Genomic DNA, 25,479 nt, shown 5'->3' with positions numbered 1-25,479 from the left:
CGCAGTCTGTTTGCTTAATCACAACTTGTTTATTGTTTGCAAACTATCCCCTGTAGGTGTACCTTTATGTTGAACTAAACACAGGTAAATAATACCAGGTAAGTCTTTCCAACGATTTGGAATTTGGATAGAAGTAGGCTCTATCTACTTTGCGGAATTCCTTGTAAGCTTAACTATTCGCCAAAACAGTCAAATCTGTAAACTACAACATACAGCGTGTAATATGCACCGCCTGCCCTCCCACTACTAAAGAAGCAGGAAAAGCAAGCAATAGGTACGTAGTAGGCACCGCCACACATATCTTCACGAACACACTCAAAGTACGTTTCATTTACATCTCCATTTAGACATCTCTAAGTAGACTCCACAATGCACAATTATAAAGTAAATTTGGTATTTTTGTATCATACGTAGATTGGTCCTGCGCTTGATCTCTCTCCGGTCGTGTCGGATTTCCGTCCCATCGGGCTTTGAGAGTGAGGGAATAGAGAATGCGCCTGTGTTTGCGCGCACACTTGTGCACTTTAATATCTCCCGCGCAGCTGGCTAATCTCCAAGGAAATTGGCCGCCATGGCCGAAATTCGGTCGGGAGGAAATTATTACTAATCTCTTTACCAACTTTTAAGAACTTTAAGGAGGTACTTTGCTCGCTCGTAACCTAAAAAGTAAGGCTCAGGTCTTGCACCACTTCATATTAGTCGCCTCCTCAGAGGACTAACAATAGACTGCTTGTAAGAATCCTCAAATAAATAGAAATCATTTTAGAAAATCCCTCTAGACGTTTTATTAGACCTGTATGTGCCAGCGTCTCGCAAACTCTCTTATAGGAACGACAAACAAAGTCCCAGAGCTGTAAAGCCAGTTAGAAAAAGATAAAGTGCTTGCATCGTTCCCTCAGTTGATCCTACGAGAGGCTGTGTGGATGCCTCGAGGCTCTCGCACGCACTCGCTTGACTACTGAGAGCTATTCGACGCTCGAAGGAGTCTACAGGTAACTTATGCAATACCTATTGTATGAATGAATGAATCTACTTTTATTGTTCACCACAAAATTATAACAAGAAAAACACACACAAAGCAAAACAAATATTTGACTAATTTTTGAAAATGGTTGGAAATCATTTTATATTATTCTTTATTACATAATATGCATACTACATTGATATTTTTCGGAAGGTCTACTACTAAGAATTAAAATAATATTTAATAATAGCCTCTACTTAATAAGTGTGTCGATGGTTTTTAGGTATACAATGTGTGTTTTTATATACCAAAAAAAAATTGGTTGTCTGTAAAGTCGGTTTACTGACGATAGTTGAACGTGACAACAAAGGCCGATTGTGCTTCTTTGTCGCTCGTTCCGCGCTCTCGCTTGCACTTCAAGCCTTACATGGAACGCCTCAGAGCGAGGTAACGCCGCATGAGTCATGTTTTTTCGTGCGTGCGGCTCTATCGAATTATAAGACGTCACGTCAAAAACATAATGACAAATCTAAAAATCTTTTCGAAACCAATATAATATCATAAAACCATCGATGTATATCGATGCATAAAACAGATACTTTACGCAAAGAACGTAGCTGCATTGCCAGTTTCTTTGATTTGAAACCTTTAAAAATACTAGATCGTTTATAGTAGAAATCTCACACCATTTCACCAACCTTTGTCTGATAAAATTATTATCAAGTAAGAAATTGAAAACCATGTAGGTACCTAGTCGAGCCCTTTATCTGCATCGTCCCGAATGTTGACAGAGTGTCGTTAAACCAACAAGATTCCAATCAGACGATCCACTGAATATATAGCTGTGGATGAGCTGTGGTGGAAAATTAATTTAAACTAACAGCCCTGGATTTACATCTCCATAGAAAACTTTATGTTTACGCTCTCGTCGGTAGAGAGCAATGGAGGTTAGTCTGACTTTGAAATGCTTGTTTTGTGATACTATATTTTCACATAATCAGCTCCTGCGTAACATTTTTTCGCAGGACCAGGTCAAGTATTTTTTCGCAGGATCAGATCCTGCGTTTAGGGTTCCGTACCTGAATGGCATTGCCAACCGGGAATTTATTACTAAGCCTCCGTTGTCCGTCCGTCTGTCCTGTGCTCCCATCGCCTCACCAACGTCTCGATTATATGGGCCGAAATGCGGCGCCTAGTCTTTGGCGTGTTTTCCGGGCCCCTTTTTGACTCCCTACAAGTTCTTTTCTTTCTGATTCCTAGTCCCATATCTCTTTCTCCCCTTTCTGCCGATTTCGATTCTCCTTCCTGTTATCAACTTCCTCTCCTGTTTTTTCCACCCTGTTTCGCTCCCACTTCTTCCTTCTCGACTTCCTCCTTTGCTCGTTCTCATGAACCATAATAGGTAGAGAGTTGAAATTTTCACCTCTATTTTTATTTTATTATTTCTATTTTTATCATTAAAAACGGCGGGTCACTGTGTAAAGTGATTACCGCCGCCCATGAACATTTGCAGCACCAGAAGAACCACCGATGCGCTGCCGGCCTTCCAGAAAGTTGGTCCGCCCCTTGAATAATTTTACTATTGCCGCTATAGCAACAAATAGTAAAAATTTCAAAATGGTCACCATGAAAATATAAAAAAATTAAAAAGTGATATTTCTTGTACGATTTTTTAGGAGTATCGGTTGCTTCATGAATACCTACCTATTCATGATAAATCTACTATGGTGGACAATACAGTCACAATTCTCTTATTTATTGTGGTTATGTCACCGCACTGCTAAGTCGCTGACATGATACCTAATAGTTTATTGTATTAGGCTCTCCCTCAAGCGGCACCGTCCCCGACGGGACGCTATAAGTGCTAACTAATCTAATATATTCCGTGCACTTAAATGTCGTTTTAGGGTTCCGTATCTCGATAGAAAAACGGAACCCTCATAGGATCATTTTGTTGTCGATCTACCTTTGTCACGTTGTCTTCTTGTCACGGACGGTGATTAGTAATTATTATCTCCTCTTCGCGTCATTGTCGCTAGTGACGCAAAATGGACGCTGGTCGACCAATAAGAGACCACCGCATCACAACGCGGGAGTGGCTATGTATTGCCAGCTGTAGATCTTAAGTAAACGACTAGCTTGACTGAACACCCATAATCTACCTAGCACGCTAGCCAAGTGCGGAATAGCAGATTTCACAAACCTTTAAAAACATTATGGAGAACTATCAGGCATGCAGGTTTCCTCACGATGTTTTCCTTTTCCGCTAAAGCAAGTGATATTTGATTAATTAAAATTTACATAACTCCGAAAATTTTTAGGTGCGTGCCCGGGATCAAACCCCCGACCTACGATTAAAAGGCGGACGTACTAACCACTGGGCTATCAGAGCTTATCACCTTAGCTTGAAAAAAAATTAAAAAATGTTATTCCTTGTACAATGCAATGGTGCGGAACCCTTGGTGACCGATTTCTTTCTAGAACTAAACCACGACACTGAATAGTCTCGCTATAGCCAATAAACGCTGAAAGGCGTGATCTGAATTATGTACGGCGACCACGATCTAGGTAGGTACGTCCGTACTCGGAAATACAATCTACTAGCTCAGTTTTAGCATTAATTACACTATTAAACATTCAAAATTGAGGTGTCTGTCTGCAATTTCGAAATAGCTGCATAGCATGCTAACGAATAAGCTCATTAATATGAGTTCAAATAACCATACATAATTGTATGGTTATTTGAACTAAGTATAATACAAATTTTTGAATCACACGTTTTTTAAATTTTTGTCTGTCTTTCTGTTTCAATGGGCTAGTCTTCGGAACGGCTGAACCTATTTTGACACGACTTTCACAGAAAAATAGAGGGTTATAATCAAGGAGTAGCATAGGTGACTTTCAAATTGGAGGAGTTGTGTTGTTCTACCTATGTACACCAAAAGCTCCGACATATCTGAGCCGATAATTGCATATTTTTTGAATCGATAGAAAAACTTTGCGACCTTGTCCCATAAAAAATTGGATTCCAACTCCTCAGTCCTGATACTGCAGGAGAGCATGATCCAAACTTCACAGTCGCTGATTGTTCCTCCCTGTGCCGAGGACAATACGGAGAGGAACTTTTAGCTTTTATAAAATAACATAGGTCTGGCGCGCGCTTGCCTTCTCGCTATTGGCTCTATGACATTATAAACATAATTCTCCTTTTTATGAAGCTTTCAAAAACCAAAGTGTTATATGAAAAACTACTTCAGAGGATTCATAAAGCCTGAGACTACGCTTGCATGCAAACATTAAGTGCTATTGTACAAATACCTATTCATGAAAGTGTGAAATAATAAAAATTCAGACATGCACTCGTACGTTGTGAATGAACTAAGTAGTGCGTTAAATTCAACTGTCACACACACGTAATGTATTCTTGGCGAATTCTACGAGTACGAGTAATTCAGTTCACAACAAATATAAGAACAGAATTCCCAGATATGAGTTTAACGGTTTTTATTTCCTTTCTGTTGTTAAAATATATAAATAACTAGATTAGATGATGCCCGCAAATTTGTCCGCGTGGATTAATGTTTTTAAAATCCCGTGGGAACTCTTTGATTTTCCGGGATGAAAAGTTACCTATGACAATTTCCGGGATGCAAGTTACTTCTTTACCAAATTTCATATACCTAAATCGGTTAAACGGATTGGACTTTGAGAATCCCGTGCGAACACTCTGATTTTCCAGGATGAAAAGATATGTCCTTCCCCGGGATGTAAGCTAACTCTGTACCTTTCATCAAAATCGGTTGAAATGTTGGGCTGTGAACACACACAACCCCCACTGTTTTGTATTGTACTGATCTGACTTTCGTATAGTGCATTTATAAGTCTAAATTGAAGAATAAATAAATACAAATACTCGGTCAGTATGGTGGACTTTGCCTTTAACCCTTCTAATTCTGAGAGGAGACCTGGTTTCAGTAGTAAGCCAGCAATGAGTAGAGATGAGGAAAGTTTTGACTGCGGCACAACTCAAGCGATACAACCTTAAAATTGTGGTTTTGGTGGCTGATCGATAAAACTCGATCATTGCAAGAGTGCGGTTTTGTCAACCGACAAGTCCAAGCACCATAATCTTTGATCTTTATCGCAAGTTTATAGCTGGCTCGTCGGATGCGGCCATGGGATCATAGTATACCTACAATCAAAGGTTTTAGCGTAATCTGTGGAGGTCGCAGCCGGAATAGGGCTCCATTAAGCGATAAAGCCCTGAGGGTGACCGCATCGGCGGTTTATAACGGTGAGCATTCATTCCTCCTTCCACGCTATACGTACTGTGTAAGGATTTGACCTCAATTCGTCCTGTTCATGGTTTACGCTTTTGTAAACGACTAAACGTGTTAAGGGTGCATTTATTTAAATGGTACTTATTTGTGTTTTATCCGATGACGGGTCTTGCATTAGCCGAGTAACAAAAAAACCGGTCAAGTGCGAGTCGGACTCTCCCATGAAGGGTTCTGTAGCAGCAAGTAACATCATATAAAAGTTCTTATAATTTGTTGTAATTTCGATCGATGTTTTAATAATAGTGTACTTTTTAAAATTAAGTTTTATTAAATAAAACAACTTACTATAATAGATCTCGTTCAAATCAGTTTTCGGTGGATGTTTGCATGGTAATGTACATCTTTTTTTTTTTTTAGTTTTTTGTAGTTCTCTTATTTTAGAAGTAACAGGGGGGGGGGGGGGGGGATCACCAAACCCACACTTATGGGTTTGATGAAAAATTTTTTTGAGTTTCAGTTCTAAGTAACTAATTCTCATGCAAGGGAGAAAGATAAAAGTTATACATTGTTATAAAAGTTGTACAGTAAGAAACTCTTCGAGTGCTAGTCTGCCTCGCACTTGACCGGTTTAATTTTAACTATGGAGATAGATTTCAAGATGCCATTGCAACGATTGTCGACGAAGTCCTGGCTTTATTTTTAACCCCGAAAGAGGGGTGAGGGGGGGGGGGGGACCCGAAAAGAGGGGTGTTATAAGTTTGACGTGTGTATCTATGTATCTGTTTGTGGCATCGTAGCTCCTAACCTAATGAATCGATTTGAATTTAGTTTTTTTCTTTGAAAAGTGGCTTGATCGAGATTGTTCATTAGCTATAATCCAAGAAAATCGGTTCAGCCGTTTGAAAGTTATCAACTCTTTTCTAGTTACTGTAACTTTCACTTGTCGGGGGTGTTATAAATTTTTAATTTACACTTGTTCGCACTAGTCTGAGCTGAATCTGAAAATATAGAAAATTTTATACAAAATGTCATTATTCTGAATAGAAAAGTCGAGATCCCGAAGGACAATTTGAGGTGCTTGGCAAAAGATGAAATTCGTAATGTAATACTAGGTAGGTACTTCAGAGGCAGACTAAGCTATTTCAGACCGTATATTTCACAGATTTGTATGGTGCTGTCTAGTTCACGAGAGCTCTTATACTGGTGCCTGCGTTTCCATCATTTTATATTCATTATTTTTTATTTACGTCGGTACCTACCTACTAGTTCACATTCTAAAGGCAGAGTACTTACCTACATAAATTGAGGATGATGAATTTTAATTAATTCTCCTCTTACGCAGTTATTTGGTTTTTTTTAATTCGTTTTAGGCAAACCTAGGTCCTAGAAGATGCCTATTCACTCTTGTTTTAAAGATACCCCGGGTATCATACCCGGATTGTAATTGGTAGGAAACAGATCGCGAAAAAGTATTCCAAACCTTAGCCATGCGTATGAGGAATGATAACGCAAAACGTTTCGTGCGTGTAGATGGATTGTCGACGACATAAGGATGGAAACTCGCCCGACGTCTTGCGATTCGGTGGTAAAATGGTGAAGGGGGGACAAGATCGAAAAGTTCCCAAACACACTCAGAAATATATCTGTACAGCGATAAGCCGGCGACCTTACGGCGGTGATCGAGCCTGAAGTTTCGCCAGTAGAGACTCTTGTGGTAGAGGAGCGTCTTCTCCTATGAGTCTCCGAGCTCGACGATTTGGTTGAATACTTAGGTTGTTTTAATGACTGAAACTTTGTCAATATTTATACAGACCTTTGTGTTGGATGGATAGTATACATTTGTTCTATTATTTAAATACTACTTATTTTTTTATACTCATTACGTTATAGTTTTGCGTGTTTGTCTTATTTCAGTAGTAGTTTTTCTTTTATTTAAACATGTTTGTATGTTTAATATCAGTTTTCTTTTTATGCAAAGTGCAAACTAGCTAACCCGTCCTGGTATAGTTTGTATGGAATATCTAAAAATCTTTTTTTAGTGGGATCTAAGTCAGATAGAGAAAATTAATGAGCAAATCTGACGTTTCTAGACCCACTAGTTAGTTCAAGAGTTTGAGTGGGGAATCTATATTGAAATTATGCCATTTTCAAGTTTTTCCAAAAACACCAGCCCTAGCACTTTTATTTAGTAACTTTGAATATCTTATACTATATCATATATTATATAGTGTTAGATGGCATTCTATATTAAAAATCCTGACAAAAACAAGCATACAGTGTTATCGCCAATCCCTTGTTAAAGTCAGGCCCTGACACAAATAATCTTAAGATGCCAATAAACCCCGCGTCGCCCCGAGGGGTAATCCTAACAGCCACAATAGATCCCGGATAGGGCAGGGTCAACACAATGCCACAAAAGTATTGAGAAACCTTATTTTTGTGGCTTTTGTGTAACAAGTTGTGCGTTCACCATCTCATTTGATAAGTGGAACCTGAAGGTCTAACTACACTGCTGCACTGGTGCGCGTTTAACTTGGTTTTGGTGAAATCAAGGGTGAAACTTGGGTGAAATTAGAAAGTTCATTTTTCGAGAGTATTGCTTTCATTTTCGATGCTTTCATTATCGACAAGTGTAAATTAAAAATTTATAACACCCCCGACAAGTGAAGGTTACAGTAATTAGAAAAGAGCTAATAATTTTCAAACGGCTGAACCGATTTTCTTGGACTATTCCGCACCTACGATCTAAAGTATCTGAGTTTTCCAAAACATCATTTTCAAATAAATAATTATGTATCTAGACAACGTCCATCTTGACAGCTTGACATTTGTCAATTGACATAATATTATAAACCTAACGGTTATCTAACCTTCTTTTCTACAAGAAAACTAGAAAAGAGCTGATAACTTTTAAACGGCTGAACCAATTTTTTTGGATTATAGCTAAGAACACTCTCGATCAAGCCATCTTTCAAACAAAAAAAAGTAAATTAAAATCCGTTCATTCGTTTAGGCGCTACGATGCCACATACAGATACACAGATACACAGATACACAGATACACAGATACACAGACACACAGATACACAGATACACACGTCAAACTTATAACACCTCTCTTTTTGGGTCGGGGGTTAAAAATGAACTTTTTAACACCGGCCGTCCACCGTTCACACGAGATGTGCCTCCGCGAGGAAAGCGCTCGATCGCTTTCACAGGGTAGTATCATTCATTTTAGATGCATGCGCTAACTACCCTAACGTATACCTGTGCGCATGTTTCATGGTTGCTGCCAATAGCGCATGCATCAAACCCTGTAGTGCACGCAATAACGCACGCAATTTCTTACATCCTGTCCCTCTGGACGAGGGATCTATGGCGCACACGCAACACGCACAACTTTAATATAAATTAATAATTCTTACCTACTCTACATATCTTACAGCTACTTACATATGTTTTTTTAATCCAAATATAGGCAAGCGATTGACCACAATCCCACCTGATGGAAAGTGATGATTCGGCCTAAGATGGGCACATTTATCTAGAAGATGCCTATTCACTCTTATTTTAAAGATACCCGGATTGTAATTGGTAGGAAACACAGATCGTGGAAGATTGCTCCAAACTTTAGCCATCCGTATGAGGAATGATGACGCAAAACGTATCGTGCGTGTAGATGGACTGTCGACAACATATGGATGGAAAATCACCCGTCTTGTTAAGTATCTCTACGCAAGTGGAAAGCGCATCAGTGTAGAAAGACCAGATAAGATTTGCAACGCCAAATTATCAAACGTATTTTTAACGTTTATGAACGTCATTACTTAAGCATCGTGATCATCATGATAGCCGCGCGCCGGTCCACTACTGAGAATGAGTTTCCCCCAAGAAGCAGACGCCTTAACCACTGGGCTATCACGGCTTTAAATGGTATTAACTGCGACATAACTGTTGGCAATTGAGCCGCAAATCGTTCATAATGTACACACAGTGGCATTAAGCCTCACTCACCGGTTAACGCGATCAGTTCAAGGGTTATCGAGGGCCGCCTGTGCCTGCATTAGTCCACTCGAATCACACTAACTGACACTAACTTTATTTTTAGTGTTATTTTAGTAAAAAGTAGAAGTTCGGAAGTTTGATTCGAACTGGACAAACAACAACCCATTGTTGGCCCACTATTAAGCACGGCCCTATTCGAATGAGAAAGGTTTATGCCGTAGTTTACCACGCTGATCCAGTGTGGATTGGCAGATTTCATACACCCTTGAGAACATTATGGAGAACTCGCATGTATGCAGGTTTATTGCTTTCCTTCACCATAAAAAGCATGCAACGTGGAATCGATTTAACTTATTATAAAAGCACTAGCTGATGCGCGCGACTTCGTTCGCGTGGATGTAGTTTTTTAAAAATCCCGTGGGAACTCTTTGATTTTCCAGGATAAAAAGTAGCCTATGTGCTAATCCAGAGTATAATCTCCATTCTAAATTTCAGCCCAATCCGTCCAGTACTTTTAGCGTGAAGGAGTAACAAACATACACACACACACACAAACTTTCGCCTTTATAATATTAATGTGATAGATTTGACTTGCAGCTCGCTCCTGCCGTACAAATTGAATATTTTTAAAAGGGCAACCGCCGAGTTTCTTGCTGGTTTCTTGGCATTTCGAACTAATGGCTAGATCCACTAGACGATTCAAAAGTATTTGTAAAAGTTTAGTTGAACAAAAGAAATTCTATAAGTAGGTAGGCTACTTCTAATGAAAAGAGCTTTTTCGTTACCTACTTTAAAAAAGCCATACCTACTTAGTCATGTTTCCGTGTAATACCTAATAGAATGGTTCAATCCTAACCTATATTTTAAACTAACTATAGTCCGTAATACTGTAAAAGGCTTCGTTTGTACTGACTTTGTAGTTAAACGCAATAAAAGCTTTCCGCGAACTATTTGAAAGGCACCTTTCTGAAATATACATACAACCTGAACTGTAGGGCGTGTCTGTACATACGTTGACAAGTGACCAAGAAATTTATTTACATTTTTGCCTTGACTTTGGACTATGCACTAGCTTTTGCCCGTGAATTTCTAGAGAAATTTCTGCGTAGAAGCAGGTAGTGTAGCGGACTATGGCCTAAGCCTTTCTTATTCTGAAAGGAAACTCGTTCTCAGTAGTGCGCTGGCGATGGGTTAATCATGATGATGATGAAAGTGATGGTAACGAAATGAAACGGTGGTAGACGGAGTTAAAATAGTATCTCTCATCACTAGCTTTATGTCAAAATATATATTCAATGTAGAGATAATAATTTGACTTTTGACTATGAAATCAATTTAATAATAATATGCGGCTGAGTTTGTTGTGGGCTCTTCTCAGACTTGGACGCGTTTGAAACCCTCGTAGTTTTAGTTTTAAGTTTAAGTAATTAATTATCACCACTATAATATCATCTTTCAAATCTTTTTCAAATATGACAAACAGAAGGTGTATAGTAGGTACCTACTTTGAATAAATGATTTTTATTTTTGATGTTTTGATTTTTTCAACGTAATACTTCTTTTGTTATCAGTTCCACTGAGCCAGGCTGTCAATGACACAGCGTATATGAGTGGATGGTAAAGTTTATGTGTGGAAAGGCCGCGGCGCTGTGTTTATCAGTCGTTAGGGAAATGCGTATTTTACGCGCTCCCCCATACCACCGCCATTACGAGGTCGGAGGGCTATTCCCGCTAAATCATGCAGTTTCAGGGACATGCAGGGTTATGTAAGGTTTATAGGCTACTATTGAACTATTGAAAAACTATTGAAAACCAGAGGATCTAAGGAACCATGGAGTTGGTTTTAAATGGAATAAAAACTGCATTCAAAGATCATAATATTATTACTTATACGAAAAACCGGACGAATGCGAGTCGGAGTAACTCATCGATTTGTACTTTTAATTTTTTAAATTTAAATGGCGCCCTGATTTTGAATTTTTTTTATTGTTTGTTGTTATAGCGGCAATAGAAATACAATCTCTAAATTTAAACTCTCTTCCTATTAAGGTTAATGAGATACAGCCCGCTGACAGACAAACAAACAGATAGACAGACGAAAGGACGGATGGATAGCGGAGGCTTAGTAATAGGGACCCGTTGGTACTCTTCGGGTACGGAACCCTTAAAATTTCAGGCAGGGAGGTTGTCGAAATAATATGATACTGCAGGTCATCAATGTACCTCAGGTCCACAGGTCCTAAGCAAAAACGAATTGCAGCCCTCGAAATTTTTGTTTGGAAACCCGTCTAGTAAGTAGTTACTTGGGGTGCTGTTTTTAGGTACTACAAACGTCACACGAGGTGTTCCGTAACATGATAATAATCATAATGCACCGCACCTCCAGGCTGAAGGCAATACCTAACCCCCGCCTAGGTCGCAGTAAATAAGTTGTTAGTCCACCCCTTTCTTTGTCCTACTTACCGCGGTTATTTATTGTGAACTAACAAACTGGTTAACTTATTATTTTCAATTACAATGTTGTTTGTTCCTTCATTTAGATTTTAGGTCAAAGATAATTACGCAAAGTTTCCTTTATACTAAAACTGATATTATGGATAATAATAAATTGAAACATGGACGAAATTTTCGGCAGGCGTATATTGGATTCCTCGCTGCGCTTTGAATTTAAAATAACGCCTTCGAGAAACAAAATATCACTTTGACCCCTTGTAACATAAATACGTGCAACCATAGATGGTAACTACCACAGATACAGATATTATCTATGGTAACTACAAATAGATACAAGAACACAAACACACAATAGTAATTTAGCAATACGATTTGTGTAAATAAAGGTCTTAGTCCAGCAAGGTGTCCCCTTAACAGACTAGATGATAATGTTTAGACATCATCTATGGAGCTAGACTAGCCGAGTGGGGTATTGTGTCTGATAGAGCCGTTTGTTTAGCTAGGCTAGCTGAGTCGGGTATTGTGTCTGATGGAGCCGTTTGTTTAGCTAGGCTAGCCGAGTGGGGTCCTGTGTGTAATGGAGCCGTTTGTTTCAGGCGGATGGGCGTTCCCAGACCCCCAAGATCCAATCGTCTCGACCCTCCCCTGAACACCCCGCAGGTTTGTGTTGACATCACTTATTTACTTAAGCTTGTGTTAGGTTACCTTTGAAAATTGATTTGAATTTTTGGAAATAATATAAGATTAAAAGATCAGCTATCACCAACCATCTTCAGTTCCACACGTCATTGGCGAAGTAAATTGCGCCCGTCTTTTGCAGCTCGAGGCCATAAATTTAATTGAATAATTGGATGTTGCAATAGCAATCGCGCTCTAATTAAATAATTTATTTTGCTATTAACTTTTTTCATATTAAATACTTATCTCCAGTGTCCAACGCAGTTCTAGAAGCAGATGGGCGCTCGTGGTCATGGGTGGTGATGGGTTCATCATCACCATGATCAACCCATCACCGCCACACTACTGAGTACGTGGTTTCTCTCAGAGTGAGAAGGGCTTAGTGCTTAGTCTGCCACACTGACCCAGTGCCGATTGCTAGACTTCACACACCTTTGACACCATCATGGAAGACTTTTAAGCTAGCAGGTTTCCTTACAATGTTTTCTTTCATCGTTAAAGCAAGTGATATTGAAATTTGGTAATTGTTGTGCAAGTGATATGTATAGTTTATGTAAGAAATTCGAAAAGCTAGAACTGCGTACACGGGATCGAACCCCGACCTTCTGAAAGGGTTTCACGGGATAAAAAAATCTTAAATCCGGTAAGTATACGCAGTCGCGCTACAGCCATCATCCATCTATACTAATATTGTAAATGCGTGTCTGTATGTGAAAAAGTGTGTCTGTCTGTCTGCTACCTTTTCACGGCCCAACAGTTTAACTGATTGTGACGAAAGGTACAGAGTTAGCTTATGTCCCGGGGACGGACATAGGCTACTTTTTATCCCGGAAAATCAAAGAGTTCCCCCGGGATTCCTAAAGACCCATCCGCTTCATCAATTTCGGTACCAAAGTAGCTTGGGTCCCTGTAATTGACACAGGCAACTTTTTACCCCGAAAAATCAAACAGTTCCCACGGGATCTTTTAAAACCTAAATACACGCGGACGAAGTGGCGGGCATCCTCTAGTCATCACACTAATATTATAAAGGCGAAAGTTTGTATGTGTGTGTGTGTGTGTGTGTGTGTGTGTGTGTGTTTGTTACTCCTTCACGCAAAAACTACTGGACGGATTTGGCTGAAATTTAGAATAGAGATAGATAATATCCTGGATTAGCACATAGGCTACTTTTTATCCCGGAAAATCAAAGAGTTCCCACGGGATTTCAAAAAACCTAAATTCACGCGGGCGAAGTCGCGGGCATCGGCTAGTCACACTAATATTATAAAGGCGAAAGTTTGTATGTGTGTGTGTGTGTGTGTGTGTGTGTGTGTGTGTGTGTGTGTGTGTATGTTTGTTACTCCTTCACGCTAAAACTATTGGACGGATTTGGCTGAAATTCGGAATGGAGATAGATAATATCCAAGATTAGCACATAGGCAACTTTTTATCCCGGAAAATCAAAGAGTTCCCACGGGATTTCAAAAAAACTAAATAAACGCGGACGAAGTCGCGGGCATCATCTAGTTTCTAATAAGTTTAAAATAAAACTAATAAAAAGTACTCAATGAGGTTTCGGGAATCCTTAAAAAGCTTTCAAAGTAACAACTTATAAATATTTGAGCAGACGGCGAAGGTTTAACTGCAATTAGGGGTAAAAGTTTTAATAAGCTGTTAGATTCTACATGGCTTTTACAAGTTCTAAATAAATAAGTATAATAATAAACATGGCAAGTTGTATGTTGCACACCACTCTCTAGTCGATATTAGGCCGAACATACTTTATTCGTACGAATTTGAGTCGTGCGAACACGTATGAACACGCGAACAATCCCGACTTCCTTACTTAGATACTTAGTATTAGTACTGGGAAGGTCGGGATTGATCGTGCGTGTTTGATTTGTACGAAAACACATCCTAAGTGCGGTTGGCCTTAATTGCCATTTTTAGTAACTAGGTATATAGAAGCCATATAGTATTTTGCAGTCCGTCAGTCTGTCTGTCTGTGTGTCACTGCCATTTTAAAATTATAAGAGCTGTAGAGTTGAATATAATACAGTTATAGAAACTGATTACCATTACAAAAAGACCTATTTGTATTTGAAATTCATGAAAAGCGAGGGTTCGTACGGCATTCAGACGTGCGAACACATACGAAAAGGCACTAACAAGCCCGACCTTTCAAGTGCTTGACAGCTCACACTAGATGCGATAGTCATACGTAGATACGAAACGTTTGTGCCTTTTTGTTCGTATTCGTTCGTATTCGAATTTCGTACAAAACCGAAGCGAGTGTGGTCTGAGTTTAGCCGCATGTCTAACTTCGCATAAACGCGTCTAAAGTGTTGGCAGCGTTATGACCATGTTCTGGCACATATTTGAGCAGTAGTGATGGTCCGCAGGTGGTGAGGGCAGCATGACGGTGGCCCGCGGGGACGGGTCGCCGGAGCGGCTGGGGGGCGCGCTGCGTCGGCTGCACTACCGCGCCACGCGCCGCGCGCACTCCGCCGCCGCGCGACACCACTCCGGCACGCCCAAGGTACGCCGGTCCGCAGGTGGTGAGGGCAGCATGACGGTGGCCCGCGGGGACGGGTCGCCGGAGCGGCTGGGGGGCGCGCTGCGTCGGCTGCACTACCGCGCCACGCGCCGCGCGCACTCCGCCGCCGCGCGACACCACTCCGGCACGCCCAAGGTACGCCGGTCCGCAGGTGGTGAGGGCAGCATGACGGTGGCCCGCGGGAACGGGTCGCCGGAGCGGCTGGGGGGCGCGCTGCGTCGGCTGCACTACCGCGCCACGCGCCGCGCGCACTCCGCCGCCGCGCGACACCACTCCGGCACAACCAAGGTACGCCGGTCCGCAGGTGGTGAGGGCAGCATGACGGTGGCCCGCGGGGACGGGTCGCCGGAGCGGCTGGGGGGCGCGCTGCGTCGGCTGCACTACCGCGCCACGCGCCGCGCGCACTCCGCCGCCGCGCGACACCACTCCGGCACGCCCAAGGTACGCCGGTCCGCAGGTGGTGAGGGCAGCATGACGGTGGCCCGCGGGGACGGGTCGCCGGAGCGGCTGGGGGGCGCGCTGCGTCGGCTGCACTACCGCGCCACGCGCCGCGCGCACTCCGCCGCCGCGCGACACCACTCCGGCACGCCCAAGGTACGCCGGTCCGCAGGTGGTGAGGGCAGCATGACGGTGGCCCGCGGGAACGGGTCGCCGGAGCGGCTGGGGGGCGCGCTGCGTCGGCTGCACTACCGCGCCACGCGCCGCGCGCACTCCGCCGCCGCGCGACACCACTCCGGCACAACCAAGGTACGCCGGTCCGCAGGTGGTGAGGGCAGCATGACGGTGGCCCGCGGGGACGGGTCGCCGGAGCGGCTGGGGGGCGCGCTGCGTCGGCTGCACTACCGCGCCACGCGCCGCGCGCACTCCGCCGCCGCGCGACACCACTCCGGCACGCCCAAGGTACGCCGGTCCGCAGGTGGTGAGGGCAGCATGACGGTGGCCCGCGGGGACGGGTCGCCGGAGCGGCTGGGGGGCGCGCTGCGTCGGCTGCACTACCGCGCCACGCGCCGCGCGCACTCCGCCGCCGCGCGACACCACTCCGGCACGCCCAAGGTACGCCGGTCCGCAGGTGGTGAGGGCAGCATGACGGTGGCCCGCGGGAACGGGTCGCCGGAGCGGCTGGGGGGCGCGCTGCGTCGGCTGCACTACCGCGCCACGCGCCGCGCGCACTCCGCCGCCGCGCGACACCACTCCGGCACGCCCAAGGTACGCCGGTCCGCAGGGTGAGGGCAGCATGACGGTGGCCCGCGGTACGCCCCGTCTGGACAAGCCTCAATAGCTCAACGGTTGAGGAGCGGACTGAATTCCGAGAGGTCGGCGGTTCAAACCCCACCCGTTGCACTATCGTCGTACCCACTCCTGGCACAAGCTTTACGCTTAATTCGAGAGGAAAGGGGAGTATTAGTCATGATTAGCATGGCTAATATTCTTTTAAAAAACTCATAATACACATTTATTTACTTAATTACTATACGGCATTGAAATACATGAAAATATAGCCTAATCATCATCATCTTAATCCATCGCTAGAATTGAGCAGGGCCTCCTTTCTCCACACACTTGACCAGCATATTGGACTACGGCCTAAATCTTAGGCCTTAGCTCCTCACTGACCAAGTGTAGATTGCCAGACTTCACACGTCGTTGTTAATCTTTGTTCGTCTATGGAGAATTTTCAGGCATTCAGGTTTTCTCACGATGTTGACTTGATTAAAGTATGTGATATTTAACCATTATTTAACGCACATAATTCCGAAAAGAGTTTCATGCCCGGGTCGGACCATAATCTCCTCTAATAAGAGGAGGCTATCACTGCTTTATAAATATAAGTACCTACCTACCTAAAGGACTGTTAAATATTTCACCCTACCTTTTCTCCGCTGGAAGGGGTTGAAAATGATGGATGAAGGTTTTCATAATCCTTGACGTCTAAATTGCCATCTAACCAATCCGGCAGGGTGCTTAAATAATAAACGTTCTTATTTTTATTTGTTGGAAAAGTTGATCTATTGGATTTTCCATAAAACGACCCCAACTTATGCCACTGAAGTCGTAAAATTTACGCTCTACCCGCAATATAGGAATTATATGATGGAAAGAGCCCAAAGAAAATCATATTCAGATTTTATATTCCTACCGAGAAGGGTCCTCAAATTGCTTTTATATAAAGCTGTATTTTATTATGGTGTGAAGGAGATAAATCTTAAAGCTATGGTCATAAAATACGCGATACGATGACGCGGCAGCAGAAACAGCGATTTTTAATGAGGCTCTCAAAAGTTGTTAAAAGAAATATTTCATACAGGGCATTTTTAAGATTATACAATAAAATATATCCACTTACCACCAGTTTAGAAAACAAGGTCTAAAGAGAAGAGTTGGCCGCAAACGGTGAGTTAGTACAGCATTATTACTGTATTGCTAAGTGACTACTAGCAATATTGCAAAAGTCACTGTCGTTGTCAATTTCTTCTAGTTTTACTTGCTGAAACTACAGTTCACGACAGCTTTGAAACTTGTAGCAAAACGTCTAAGCTTCACTTACACTGGCAGGCGTCAAATTTAGGTAGAGTAGATAAGCTACGTCACCCGTACCTTAATATTTGACGAATGACGATTCAAGATTTCTGTTAAAACTAATCTGAAATTGACTAGCTGCAATAGACGTGCAAGTTGCTGAAACCAAAACGAACTTTTCCTATTTAGGTAATTACTATCCGAGAGTTGGCTTGTGTTGAGTGTTCCTGGCCAACAGTGAAACAGTACTGCTATGTGCATGCTATCACTCAGTGTGCCATGCATAATTCAGGAATCGCTGGTGCGACACCTCGCTGAGTTACGTGTGTCTCGGTGTCGTGTGATTCCGCATGTTGTTTGACCAGGGCTTAAAAATGTAATAGGAAAAACATTTCTTTATAGTCCAACAAATATTGGAAACTATTGTAATAATGCGCCCTATATTGAGGTGTTCCACATTGGTCAGGAGTCGGGACTTTAGTCAACCTTGTCTGTTCCGTTACCGTAACTTGATTATAATTACACTTTCGAAATTTCGCGCCACCGAGGTACCATCGACATTAACACTTTGAAATGGTGCAATGACAGCACGCAGCTCAATCAGCTGTCATGCACGTCGTGCTGTCATCTGTCACCGACGACATCACGGTCAACGGCATTCGAAAATTATCGCTGCTACGAAAAGCATCGCGCGCGCGTTTCGAACGAAAACCCACATCATTCTAGCAAGAATCCCTGGATCCAGGAGGAAATTCAGCGAGTGCAAGGGGCAGAAATAAGGTACGTGTACGTGCATTATAGCTGTCATTGCCTATTTCAAAGTGAAACCTCGTGATCGTGGATCTCAACCGATCTAATTTCCCAATGTAGCCGGGCCACCAAGCTGCAAGTAGCTACATTAAATGGTGCCGAAACCCGGGACTTTCCACCTATTTTATAACGATCAATTTGTGTATGGTATTTCTGGTTAATTGTAATTCGTAATGTCGTAACTTAGGTCATTCAAATCGACACTTTCTTTGTTCTCGCGATCTAAGTTGCTCCATTCTAACTCAATTGCCTGATATCGCTAGTACCTACGTAGATTGAACCAACTCGAACAGGGATTCTATCGTCTTTACCGTAAAAATATTGAATTACTCAAGTTCAAATAAACAATCACTTCAACATATCGGTGTTTATTTTCTAAGCGGCTTTCAGTAATTCAATCTTTTAACTCGTTAAATTAAGATTCTATCGTAATAACACACCCAAGGTCAACGCGTTTTTAATGTTTTAGGGCCTAATTATTTAAGTTTTTACATTGCAATAACATCATATCACTTTATTTTATTTATCAAAATAACCGGGTAGATTTAACGTTTTAATCAACCCTGTCATTTTTCAGATCGACCTTATTTTCAAAGGAGTAAAGTTCATTTTTCTGTGCTCGGGTTTTCGATTAGTTATTGCAGTGTGTACGGTTCACCTCACAAGTATACGCGTAAATTACGTACATTTCGATACATTGGTGTAACAAAACTTGTGTGCTTCTCCGTACGCATACTGATTTTAACTCCGTACAGTTCACCCCACAAGTATAAGCGTGGTTAATATACATTTTCATACATTACTGTGACAAAACTTGTGTGTTGCTCTGTACTTCATACCGATTTGAACAGTTTTAAAACACTGGTAACGTACCTATTTAGTTTAATCGAATTGAATGCTATTCTATCGTGGTGTTTACGTTATACGAAGCGTAATAGTTTACAAAAATGTCACTTGCGAAAAGGTATTCCACTCGCAAATCGAGCATTCTTAAGAAGTTGCGATCGAAATCTCAGGATGATGTTGAGTACACGGAACATGACTTATCGTCATTACGTAGGCAACGTACGATCGCTTATAAGCGGATGTGTAAGGCATTAGAAATCGGTGTTTCAGCTGTCAATGATTACTCTCAGCGGGACATGTTCTTCGCATATCATCAAGATCTTAAAAAAATCTCTTCCAAATTTGAAGACACGCACTTTGCGATTCTGGAGATTTTAGACGATTCGGAAAACGATGATTCTGGAATTCAAGAACGTTTTGACGAAATGTATTACAAAGTCTTATCAATTTATCGTAGTTTAACTAAAAATGAATCTTGCACATCTCAGTCGCAGTGTAGTTCGTTGTCCAATGTTAGGTTACCGAAAATACAGCTTCCTACTTTCAGTGGGGACATTAAACGTTTTCCTGAATACTTCGATACTTTCAACGCATTGATACACAACTCCACATCTCTTAGTGACACCGAGAAGTTTCATTATCTGATTTCTTCTCTCAGTGGTGATGCTTTAACGGTAGTGAAAACGTTTCCATTGAGTAGCGAGTATTACCGCGATGCGTATGCTGCGCTTATCGCGCGTTATAAATGCAAGCGAGAATTGGCTTTCACGTGCTGGAGGGAGATTCTGAATATGAACTTTAATGTCAGAAATGCTCACGAGTTTCGGAAGTCACTTGACTTATTCGAAGAGAATTTGTGTATTTTAAAATCAGTTAATTTACCAGTTAATCATTGGGATTTCGTGTTAGTATATAATATTCTATCAAAATTGGACACAAACATACGCCGCGATTTTGAAGAGAAGCATTCGGATACCGAGCTACCGTCTTATGTACAACTCAAAGGATTCTTACATTCTAAATGCGAGGCTCTGTTGCGCGATACACATTTCACCGAACTTACTCAACCAAACAAGTCTATGCCAAAGGTTGCTTCTCCGCTGGCTCAACCTAAACGGTTGCCTGTGTCGCATGCTCTTATAGCCGCGGATCAAAGTCAATCTGAACTGAGTGAATCAGCAACTGATACACGGTCCACAACCTGTCCATTTTGTAGCGAGTCGCACAATATTTCGTCATGTCCAGAATTTCTGAAAAAATCTATCGACGAACGCATGCAAGTCGCAACTGACAGGAGCTGGTGCTTCAACTGCTTAAAATCTTCCCACCAGTTGAAGAACTGCAACAGCGTCTTTTCTTGTCGCACCTGCAAGCGTAAGCACCACTCACTGCTGCACCGCCATACGCCAAGCGAACCTAACGAAACCGTAACGACTTTGCTTTCAAGGTCATCGTCGAACTCAACAGTATTGCTTGCAACAGCCATCGTACAGGTCAAAGATGCCTCAGGAACCCTGCAATCGTTTCGGGCGCTGTTTGACACAGGTAGCCAGAGCAGTCTTATTACAGAATCAGCAGTTAAACGTTTAAGATTAAATCCTTCGCAATCCGTTACACATGTTAGTGGACTCGGCAAAGCAGCTGCTTCAATTTTAGGAGATGTCACGTGTTGCATCAGTACGAACGATAAAACATGTTTTACTTTAGACTTGCACGTGATGGCTCAGATATGCAGTGATCAACCAGTAGCGAAATTAAACACAACTGGTTGGTCACACATTGAGAGGTTGCCGTTGGCTGATCCAAATTTCGATATTCCGGGCCCAATTGATATTCTGTTCGCCGCGGATATATTTGCTGAGTCGCTGTTAAATCAACAAATTCAGGGAAGTTCAAATCAACCTACTGCTTTTAATTCTGTTTTCGGTTGGCTCCTTCTAGGTAAAACTGACCTAGCACCTAACGCATTAAGACGAAAACCGGATATCGCTATTAAATCGAATCTACTAGTGCAACATTCCTTAGAGGCCCCTTTACCAAAACCTAACCATATCCGTGTCATCACAGTACATAATAAGTCAGTCAACATTCCTCAACTTATTGGTCTGAAACCGCAACCAAACTTCATTCCCAGTCATTCAAAGAAGATTCATTTGCGCTTTCGAACGAACATCGTTTCGTCGGCTGGTGTTCAACAACCGATCGATCGAATTCCCATTTCTGCTTCTCTCGCTTGTCCTTTAGGGAAAATATGTCATATCGATAAAAGACGTGATTCACATACGCATGCTGCCAGGACAACCTCAGACGTTCACACCAATAACTCTGCAACGGAACGTAGCATATCTGAAAATGTTCAGGATGTCTTCTGGTCCGATTCTTCCATTGGTTTATCGTGGTCGCGTCACCGACTTGTCTTTCTGCCTTGCGACCGCTCGTCTACTCAACGAATGAATCTCGTTGGCAATCATGCCAAGTCACAACACATTACCCCTGCCGAATGCTGGTATCACATCTCGTCGAGTAACAATCCCGTAGACATACGTTCACTAAGGGATCTCCCAAGTGAAATTATCCACAATTCTTTATGGTGGGCGGAGCCTCCCTGGTTATACCAGCATTATGCACCTTGGCTTTCAGGCATAGTTAATTTCGTACGTATGGGTTTATTCATTGTAACCACTGAACGACATGATATGATGATGCATATCGTAAAGTTCACGATCGACCCATTGCCCAATTCAATCCTATTTCTATTGTGGTGGATGTATTTCTCTTCCACTAGGTGGACCACATTTGCAGCTCCTCGTGGAAGTCTTTTAAAGGCCGCGACTATCGAATGTTGGCACCAAACGCTTCACACTGTATCATGGTGGGCGGAGCTTCATTTGTTATGTCAACATCACCAACCCTGGGTTGTATTTGATCCAACCAATTGCTCGGCTGTTATTGTTGTTGGAATTACTGAACGGCATAAATTGCTGATGCGAACCGTAAAACGTGAACAGAATCAAGTTCTCTCGGAAGAAGTTTGTGATATGAAATCAACCAAAGGTCTATTGACCCGTGTTCAAGATAAAGATTCGCAATCAGGATTTAAATACGAGTACAAACATCTCACACGCGTCACGTCTGATCATTTATTAGTGATTTTGATTATCATCACAGCTTGCCGCATACTATCTTATCAGTTTCCTGTTAGTCGTTCTAAACGTGTTCACTGCTATCCAGCACACCCTTTGCCCTCGAAACCATCTCTAAGCGATCTACCTTACACCCACCTTAGAAAACGAGCGCAAGACAATGAAAAACGTGAACCTCATGTTGTTGACAATTCACCCAACTTCCACTGTGCTACAGAAAATCATACCAATGAATCTTCATTGGCATGGTTCATCGATAGCATTGAAAGACTCGAAAGAACATTAACTAATCGAATTCAAAGGGCTCTCAGGGTGGGCGGCAGAACGTATCGACCATATCTCTGCTACCGTCCACACCCTTCTCATCCGTTCATGAGCGATCGCCCGTCATATCGTGAAGACCTCGCTAAGGTATTTTCATTTACAGATATTATTTGCAGCGGGCCTTTCTACATTAAAACTCTAACATCTGCCTCTGATGAAGAACTCACTCCCGTTTATCGACACCGGCTTCATCGTTGGCAGTTATTACGAGCGTTTAATTCTTACCGTCGTCGATCAAAATCTAATATCGAGCATGCTCAATTACTCATCCATCGATCTAAACGAGCTTATCGTTCTCCAATCCACTGGCTTATTTATCTTTTTATGTACCTTGTTCGTCGACATTATGGAGCAACTCAGATGACAGTTCTGAGAAACGCATTTCTTAACCCATTTCAATTGGGTAGGCTATGTCTTCGGCTCTTGCTTCCACCATTAGAAAACTAACTTTTATCGTATGTTCTGTTTTATATTCTCTCATTAGTTAAGCTTTACGTTTAAATTTTACGATATCATTAACAACGTAGTTTTTAGTTTAGTTTTTTTTTACTTTTAGTCACTGATTTATCGTTACCTAGAATTTTTATAACCAGAAAATACCATAGGCATTTTGGTGGGCGGAATGTTCCGTTACCGTAACTTGATTATAATTACACTTTCGAAATTTCGCGCCACCGAGGTACCATCGACATTAACACTTTGAAATGGTGCAATGACAGCACGCAGCTCAATCAGCTGTCATGCACGTCGTGCTGTCATCTGTCACCGACGACATCACGGTCAACGGCATTCGAAAATTATCGCTGCTACGAAAAGCATCGCGCGCGCGTTTCGAACGAAAACCCACATCATTCTAGCAAGAATCCCTGGATCCAGGAGGAAATTCAGCGAGTGCAAGGGGCAGAAATAAGGTACGTGTACGTGCATTATAGCTGTCATTGCCTATTTCAAAGTGAAACCTCGTGATCGTGGATCTCAACCGATCTAATTTCCCAATGTAGCCGGGCCACCAAGCTGCAAGTAGCTACATTGTCCTTCTTTTCAATATAGGGTATCTTTTGTGATTTCATCATATTCAGGATCATACTTACAGTTGAATTCACTTTCATATCGTGCTTACTCGCAGCGTAGGCAGTGTGAATGACGGTGTAAGTTCCAATTTCAAAATATTACCTATTTCCGGGAATAGATAGATAGATAGATAGATAGAAGTCTTTAATGCACAAAAAAAACATGTAAAGGAGCACAACACAGAAGAAGAAAACAGAAAAAAAAACATTTGTGTGCAAAGGCCTCCCTCCCTCCTTAAATAGGTCTCCTTCGTAGATATAATGGACTACTGATCCGCCCTGGCTTCGCTTAGATTTTTAACTATGGTCATTTTCCACACACATTCCTTTGTTTTTTAAGGCTTCGTACCCGAAGGGTGCCAACGGAACCCTATTACTTAGCCTCCGTTATGCCTTTCCGTCTGTATGTGAGAATTGAAATTTCACAGAATGTGTATTTCTGTTGCTGCTATAACAAAAAATAATAAAAAAATCAAAATAAAAACTAAAAAATTAAAAAGTGCAATTTCTTATGCGATGGTGCGGAACCCTTCGTGCACGAGTCCGACTCGCACTTGGCCGGTTTTTTAGATTTTGCTATTTGATTAGCTAGATTCGTAATCGTTAGAGGATTTGAGTAAGCTGACCAAGAGAAAACTTTATCGAACGGAAGGAGGCGATGCAAAGTCACGTAGGCACCAATATAATCCCGACACACGATGCACAACCGAACGAAACAACAAAGAACGAAATACGTGCTATATTACAAATGCGGAAGCCAATTGAGCGCCGGCAAAAGCGCACCCTACGTGTCCAATTCAACGATTCCTAGAACTTTCCTGAAGTTCCTAGAAGTTCTCACCGGTGCAGTGGTAGACGTGGTTGGCCTTGTACCCTTTTTATGCCAGTTGACAGGAGCAATCGCCGGTGTACATACTAGAGATTGTGCATGTATAGTACGCGACAGGTCGAGATGGCAAGTGGGGTGGGGACGCGCCGCACACACGCACAGCTCCCGCGCTAACCAGTGGTAAATTATTTTGACGATTCAAAAGCACTTGTAAAAGTCTACTTGAATAAAAATCTACTCTATTCTATAGGCTACGCTTAAACATTTTCCCTTTATTCGTCAGCTGAAGGGTAAAAATAGACCGTCAATAAATATGATTGCGCGGCGAAGCGAGCATTTACCGCCACACGGCGATCCATCATGGCGGCCCGACTCGTGGCGTCAATCACATACAGCATATTGTGGCTAAACTTACACCTAACTTGCGGGGTTATCGATCACCTTTGTTAGATGTTAGCACAATAAATATATACCGTCAATAAAATTATTGCGCGGTGAAGCGAGCATTTACCGCCGCCACATGGCGATCTATCATGGCGTCTCCGACCCGTGGCGTCAATCACGTACCTACAGCAAATTGTGGCGAAACCTATCGATTACCTTTGTTAGATGTTAGTACAATTAAACCGGCCAAGTGCAGTCGAGCCTCACTCTTTTATAAAATAGTTTCTAAGCTGTGACCAAAACAAACGAACATTTTTTGGGGTTTTCTTTCACGGTTTATTCCGATGTTCTAACTCGGAAAAGAAAATATATTTCTTACCTACGATTACCTTACGATTTCATGTACGGAACCCTTAAAGAGCGAGGTCTGATTCGCACTTGACCGGTTTTTACTTTGTTTCAATACAAACTGCATCGTACACGTGTTGCTGGGATAAAGCGCAACGATCGCTGCATGGACATGTCCGCTTTCCGCCCGTCAGAGTAATTACATTGCTATGAAAGAGAGCATGTCCGCTCGACTGTAGGGCGAGCGATCAACACTGAGCTATGCTGTGCTGTGCTATGTTCTATCGC

At 42.2% G+C, this 25,479-nt stretch overlaps 1 protein-coding gene across 1 annotated transcript in view; it reads left to right on the top strand.

The window, feature by feature from the left end:
• LOC123865020 overlaps positions 1–25,479 on the top strand; it is a 191,027-nt gene that overhangs the window by 98,034 nt on the left and 67,514 nt on the right. Inside the window, exons 3-4 of the mRNA XM_045905836.1 lie at positions 12,300–12,363; positions 14,766–16,126. Coding sequence (XP_045761792.1) covers positions 14,780–16,126 — 1,347 coding nt within the window. The 5' untranslated portion in view covers positions 12,300–12,363; positions 14,766–14,779. The remainder of the gene's footprint in view (positions 1–12,299; positions 12,364–14,765; positions 16,127–25,479) is intronic.

The sequence above is a fragment of the Maniola jurtina genome, chromosome 5, assembly GCF_905333055.1.
Source record: "Maniola jurtina chromosome 5, ilManJurt1.1, whole genome shotgun sequence".
NCBI classification, from domain to species: domain Eukaryota; kingdom Metazoa; phylum Arthropoda; class Insecta; order Lepidoptera; family Nymphalidae; genus Maniola; species Maniola jurtina.
This window is presented reverse-complemented; position numbering and strand designations above follow the sequence as displayed.